A 7,500-nucleotide genomic window follows, 5' to 3' on the forward strand; every position below is an offset into this window, starting at 1 on the left:
CAAGTATATTAACATTTAAGAGCGAAGAGTTTCAGGAAGTGAGAGTGAGAGAGCAGCGCCCTGCCTGTGCTGCTGATGTGGTGAAATGCAGAGAGAGTTCTCTCTCTCTCTCTCTCTCTCTCTCTCTCTCTCTCTCTCTCTCTCTCTCTCTCTCTCTCTCTCTCTGTCTCTGTCTCTCTCTCTCTCTCTCGCTCTCTCTCGCCCCCGCTCGTGCACGAGCCGAGGGAAATCTTCTCTTTCTCGCCGAGAAGAGCCTGGTGACGCGAGGTTAAAAAATCTCCGAAACGAAAATCAAAATTGTAAATAAGAGTTATTTTTGATAAACTGAGCACACAGAGGTGATTTAAATACTTACTTTGACCGACTCAATTTTTTTCTCAAGTTCCAAAATTGTCATATTAACCCTTAACGGGGGTATAGAGCTCAAACTGCTCTCCTGATAACACTGATGAAACTATGGCGCATTGATATGAACGGTGAACAGACCATTTAGCTAGGTGTCCATTATCACTGTACAATATCACTTTTTAATGGACACCTTGCAGCCAATCAGAATCGAGTATTCACCCAGACCATGGTATAAATATATATATATATATATATATATACATACATATACATATATATTCATTCATATATGCATGATGTTATGCTGATTCATCCTATTGAATTACTATTGTGATACTGTGTATCAGTTGAGTAGAGTAGCAAATTTGACATTTATTTATATTAAAATGTCAAGAGAGAATGTGACTTTGACCTGCCTGGTCAAAATATAAAGTGGATCCTATAGCAGTTTTAGGAGAGTGTAAGCTACTTCTGTTAGCATTTACTTTGATTGAGATAGACAGGTAGGAAAGCTGAGAGGAGCAGAGAGAGAGAGAGAGAGAGGGACACACTGGAGGGGAGGAGGGTCTGGTGCGGGAATCGATCCTGCGGTGGGAAAGAAGGAATTCCAGCAACACTTGCAGTACGGAGATTTATTAGGTTGGGAGTCGCTGTTCCAGTTGATTCAAGAGGAACTCAACATTTCCGTTTTCGGGAAGGAAGGAATGACTCCTCATCCCATGAGACAGGATCATAAGTATTAAGCACAAGACAAGACATTTCCAGTAAGACAAACAATGCAACTTTCCAGAGAGTAGTGAGTACATCCTCATGATCCTCTCCTAACAACGCACGGGTCCATCAAAGCATTCTTCAATACAGTGTCTCTAATAACCAGAGCAGTGTGAGCCACGCAGGGCAGCAGCTAATGAATCACAACACTTATCACAGCAATTAGGCCGTCCAGCCACAAAATACGTGTGTGGAATGCAGAAAGACACACACACAGCAAAATACACACACAGCACCAATGAGGAGACGAATATAGTGCACTCCCTCTCTCTCTCACACACACACACACACACACACACACACACACACACACACACGCACACACACACACACACACACACACACAGGCTTTTGACAGAGGCACTTGCAGGTCTCCTTCCCTAAAATGGCCGATAGCTCTCCAGTGGAAGCAAATGGGAATCACTCAGAGGGAATTACAGTATCTTCCTCTCCTCCTCCTCTCACTTTCTTCAACTCTATCTATCATTCTCTCTCTCTCTCTCTCTCTCTCTCTCTCTCTCTCTCTCTCTCTCTCTCTCTCTGTCTCTCTATGACAGAGACTCCAGTGTTTATGCTACTCCTTCTAATACCTGTTCATGTTGAGGGCCTGATCTGATAGTGTGTGTAAGTGCCTGTTAGATGAAAGCCGCGGGGGGAGAGAGAGAGAGAGAGAGTGAGTGAGAGTGAGTGAGAGAGTGAGTGAGTGAGAGTGAGAGTGAGTGAGAGTGAGAGAGAGAGAGAGAGAGAGAGAGAGAGAGACAAGGGTGGACTGGATAGACAAGAGGGCGTCGGGCGAGCTGAACTCCCAAAGTCCCTTTCCCTCGTTTTTCCTCCTGGGTGGTGTGAAAAACGATGGCTTTCCTCTCGCTCTCAGCTTCTACATCTCTTCCTCTCATCTCTACAGTGTGGGGGGCAGTAGTGTAAACACTCCGTACTGCCCCCCACACTTCCTGAGTGGTATTGCATTAAGGACTTTTTGATATACTGTAATAAAAGACATAAAAGTGGATGTTATGCAACAGGTTGGAAGCTGCTATTTAGAAGAATGTTGGCATGGGATATAGGGTCCTCACTTCAAGTTTCTGGCTCCGGTAAGTCATCTTTAATGTTAAGTGGGACCCGGGCGCTAACGTTCAGTATGAGCGAGAAGCGCCCGGCTAGCGGGGTAAGACACAAGTCAAACATCTTATTGCAAGAAAAAAGGTATAGACCACAGAAAGAAAGATCAAATTTAAAGAGAAACCTTTAAGAGAGGAAAGAGGTTATTAATGTCTCCCACATGTGAGTAAAGCAGTGTGAGTAAAGCAGTGTATTGACAGTGTGACATGTCATGATGAGTTGGACAAATTGGAACCGGTAAATAACTCATTAAGCAAAATGACCTCATGACTCCGACACTACTGGCGAATAATTATCCCAATACACACCACTAGGGGGTAAAAACACAAGCACACAATACACAGTGAGACTCCTGCTATTATAAGGCACACTATATTGTGTAGTGTGTGTTCATAAATATATATACAAATAAATCAATAAATCTGAAGTAGAATAAGCGCTAAATGATTACGTGTCTTCAATGTGTATTTAAACGCAGATGCTATAAATGGGTCATCTGTATTTACATTTAATTTCCATGGACAATAGTACAAAATATCAGGTGTGTGATACAATATTAGCATGATAGCCTTGGGTTCTTCATAGAACCCAAATATATCGGCGATTTGTGAAATCTGATGCAGGAGATGCGGCAACTTTGCCGCACGATATTTCTTACCTCTTCTCTTCATACACAAAAGATAAGAAAGGTCTTGAATATAATATATACTGTAAGAGTCTCTGTAGCGTTTGTGGTATTGAAAGAGGAGACCTGCTGCTTTTCTTGTGTTTCAATCTGAGCAATCTGTGCAGTAGTTTTGTCTGATCAGCATCTTCTTGTCGCACCAGGCGAGATGTCTTCTGTGGCAGTTTGTTGGACACTAAACTACAACATCACAGCTTCATCTAAACAAACAGCAGCTTCCATAAAAAAAGATAATGGGCTATACTGAAGGCTACTAAGCTATAAAAAAAAAACACTAATGTGATTTCTTATGAGCTATGTAGCAGAGAAGGATACTTTGCCAGTGGGGATTTCCTTACCATTTAAAACCCATTCATACTTCAAGGAACAATAAAATATGAAAAATAAAATGAAAACTGAAACTGATCAGAAATTCATTTGGATTATGTTGTGGTTTCTAATCTGTATAGATTTGACTGTATAGACACTTGTAAATCCCTCATACCAGTGATACTCAACTTGCGGCCTGGGGGCCAAATGCAGCTCGCAACAGGGTGCAGAGTGGCCCCCCGACCATGTTAAGTTTCTGAATTAGAATCCAATTATTCACAATAAAAACTAACGTGAAATAAAGTTTGACTGAGCTCCAGCTAAATTGTCAAATACCGCCGTCTGCTCGCTATCAAGGCACTTATGTATTCATTTAACCTAACTAACTTAACCTAACATAACCTAACTAACTATCCGGTGTGCACAACATTGTCAGACTAAACTCCGGCTGACACCCCAAAAACCTACAATCCGCTACAGAAAAATGTATATTGTTTGTTTATTAACTGGCCCCTGGCCTTCTATCATTTCACTTTCTGGCCCCCGGGCAAAGCAAGTATCCCTGCCAATATACTGTGTGTTTGTACTAGGCTACTTGTCTGGCTTTTGTCCATATGGAGGCTGGGTTTTTTACACCTTTACAACTATTGAGCAACTGCTTTCACGGGCCTATTAAAGTTTTATCCAGCTTCTGCTGGGAAATGTTAAAACAGTTTAAAATGTCAAAAATAAATAGGCTAATTTTCAGTGCATCATGATTACGACGAAGTGAAACCTTTACCTAATTGGCCTATATTCTATCAATTCTCCTGTAGATTGCTTTATTTAATTATCAACCAACATGCAACTTCTATGGTCCAGGTCACTAAACAAGTGTAGTTGTGTTCATAAAGACATCAACACGGTCATTGTTTTGTTATTATTATTATTATTGTTATATTATCCCATAATAAAACCGTTAGGGTGACTGCAATTTATACACCAGCCACTCTATAGGCTATAGCTCCAGGTCAAGGTCCCAGTGCTGCCTGCGGTGCGCTGCAGCAACAGGTTGCCCACTGCGCAGCCTGCCCTGTCAGGCGATTCTACCCTAAATAAACAAATACAAGCGCCTGAAAAACGATCCTACATCAACTTTACGCAGCCGACTAGGAAAGCCTCCCTGCAGCCGTATTAAATAACGCATAACCTGTAGATTAGCAGAGAGAGGGGAGAAAAGGCGCACTTACCTCTTTCTCTCCTTATCGGCCGTCATGTTCTCTGTAATGCAAAATAACCCTCTTGACAATGGCGTAATTCCGCGAAAGTCCAACTGGTAGGAGGAGTAGGTAGGGGTGTTTCAACAGAAAGTGTCTGGTCAAAAAAACAAGCCACTCCAACCGCCGCTCAGGTTGTCATTAGAGTCCAGTGAGTGACAGTCCATGACGGGCCCGCTGGTTTGCACTAAAACCTGTGCTATACAGTCTCGGAGCACTGCCGAGGATTGTATAGCTTTTCTCTCCAGTGCGCACAGTCCGGTGCTTTCTCTCCAGTGCGCACAGGCCGGTGTCACCGAGGTGAGCCGCTTGTCCAAAGTTTCCTCGGCTCTCCCTGCTGAAAAGTCCCGCAGCAGCCTGGCGCTCTGTCCTCTCTCTCTCTCTGCGCTGCGCTCAGCTCAGCTGGCCCGCTGACAGCCGCTGTTCAGTCCCCACACGCTGATTGGTCCCTCCAGCAGACACGCCCCCCCCCCTCCCCTCCCCTCCCCTCCCCTCCCCTCCCCTCCCCTCCCCTCCCCTCCCCTCCCATCCCGCTGCACCGACTGTCGGTCAATCCACCCACCTGTAGGCTAACGCCCCCCCCCCCCTCCCCACCACCCCTCAGGCCTCCCCTCCTCTAGGCCAGCTCAATGTAGGCTCCTCCACGGGTCCTTGAGGGGGTCTACAATAGACCCAGAAAATTAATGAATCATTAAACGTCCTTCTTATTTCCTCTCTTATTTAATTTAGAAGAAGTTAACACAATTAAAGAATGTAGAAAAATGACTATAATGACTATAGTGTCTGTGTTATGTCTCTACCTGCAATATACAGATAGTCATGGACTTCAGCAGATTTTAGATGGAAAATAGTATGTTAGTGGCCAATTTACACATATTCCTGCTTGACATACACTACACAACATACACACATACACCCTTAACGTGTTTTTCTTGAGAGAGGGGTCAGAGTGCAGGGTCAGCTTCAGGCACAGGTTGGGGGTTAACGCATTGCTCAAGGGCACTTCAGTAGTATTGGTGGACAACATCCTTTCATTATTAGCCAGAAAACACAACCTGTTGCCTGCCCCAATTTTTGACTTTCATCTCCTTTTAATCCTAGATATGTTTTAAAGAAGGTATCTTCCTTGGACCCCAAAAGTCAGGAGAATAAATATCAGATCCAGATCTAAATAATAATAATAATAATAATAATAATAATAATAATAATAATAAAAAGATCAATAGAAATCATAACACAAAACAGACATTTGTTTTTGACATCATGATATTTAATTGGTTTCCAAAAACCTAAATACACCTTCACATCCTTTTAGAATACAGTACATTTGGCACGCAGCGCAAAAAATGACTACATCAACATAACACAAACGATGGGCATCAAAGGAATTCATGAAGTAAAATAAAATCAAATAAACAAAGGTCAGGTGACGAAATGTACAGACAAAGCTTCACAAATACAGGGACTGCAAAAACAATAGCATGTACATACAGTAACATACTGCATTATGACCCGAGGAAGGTGCTATGTTCGATACTGTACGTAAAAACATAATACTATGAACGTTTCCGTTGTTTCAATTCAACCTCATGCTGTTGCAGGTAATCTACAAATTCAGTTCAACTCGCTTCGTTGACATTTGACAAACAATCCAGAGGAGCTTCCTATACTTGGAGGACTGTTCCTCTTCCCTCTCACACACATGAAGATAGTCAGAGTAAAGGGATCGTGAGTGGAAAGTTTGGAGTTAGCATTTGGCATTTAGCGTCGAGGACCTCTGGGACACAACATCCTTTTTGGGTCATGGTGGGACACAGGGGGCTGACATTTCAGATTGAAACTAAACTATGGTGCATCAGGAGACACATTCAAAACAGTGAGTGGGGAGAGACGAGAGGAGAGACGAGGAGAGATGAGGAGAGACGAGGAGAGATGAGGAGAGGAGAGGAGAGACGAGGAGAGATGAGGAGAGGAGAGGAGAGACGAGGAGAGGAGAGATGAGGAGAGGAGAGGAGAGGAGAGACGAGGAGAGACGAGGAGAGGAGAGACGAGGAGAGATGAGGAGAGGAGAGGAGAGACGAGGAGAGGAGAGACGAGGAGAGACGAGGAGAGATGAGGAGAGGAGAGGAGAGACGAGGAGAGGAGAGGAGAGGAGAGAAGAGGAGGAGAGGAGAGGAGAGGAGAGAGGAGGAGAGACGAGGAGAGACGAGGAGAGATGAGGAGAGGAGAGGAGAGACGAGGAGAGGAGAGGAGAGAAGAGGAGTATGGGGAATGGAAGCTGGTTATGTCTTGTGCAATCCAATGTACAATACATTGTGTTTCCTACCACTACAGCTACTGTATCTACTACAACTACAACAACTTCTATTACTACTACTACTACGACTACTACTACTATGGCTACTACAATTAACATGACTATGTGGTTGCTATGTCTACTACTACAGTACATGTAGAGTGCTACCTTTATCTCAGCCTTTGCTATGTCCTATATGCATGGCTACATGGTAACTCGCCAGCTACACGTATTACGTTTTGTACGAACAAATGTATCTGTGCATAATTACGTCTGGAGGAAGTTAACTGACTGAACTAGGCACCGAGGAAATCTGTGTGTGGGGTAACTCTCTCTTCCATAAACCCTTACAGTCCAGCAGTGTCACCTTGTACCTGCGTGTGTGTGTGTGTGTGTGTGTGTGTGTGTGTGTGTGTGAGCAGATGCCCTCCTCTCTCACCACAAGAAGAGGGTCATCTTACCACGGAGTCATTACGCCGGTTGTGTGTGTGTGAGGTTTGAAGGAAGCACCAACAACTGAAAATCAATGGTGAAAATGCGAAAGACAGAAAGAAAGAAAGATAGAAAGAAAGACAAAACACAAGCACAAAACAATCAAGCAGGAGAAAAAGTGGAATTTGGGAAAAAGAAGAGAAACAGAGTATTGCACATGGACTTTTCTTGACGATTTTTCGATTCTATTCAATACATAATAATATCATACTTGTGACCATGCA

At 43.5% G+C, this 7,500-nt stretch overlaps 1 protein-coding gene across 2 annotated transcripts in view; it reads right to left on the reverse strand.

Annotated features, from left to right (window-relative positions):
• epas1b (endothelial PAS domain protein 1b) overlaps window positions 1-4,817 on the reverse strand; it is a 62,810-nt gene extending 57,993 nt beyond the window's left edge. For both annotated transcript variants that reach the window (XM_083658134.1, XM_083658133.1), the window contains exon 1: window positions 4,462-4,817. In XM_083658134.1, coding sequence (XP_083514260.1) covers window positions 4,462-4,487 — 26 coding nt within the window. In that variant the 5' untranslated portion in view covers window positions 4,488-4,817. The remainder of the gene's footprint in view (window positions 1-4,461) is intronic.
• Between the last annotated feature and the right edge of the window lie 2,683 nt (window positions 4,818-7,500).

This window comes from Poromitra crassiceps, assembly GCF_964638095.1.
Source record: "Poromitra crassiceps genome assembly, chromosome: 22".
In the NCBI taxonomy this organism is placed as follows: Eukaryota; Metazoa; Chordata; class Actinopteri; order Beryciformes; family Melamphaidae; genus Poromitra; species Poromitra crassiceps.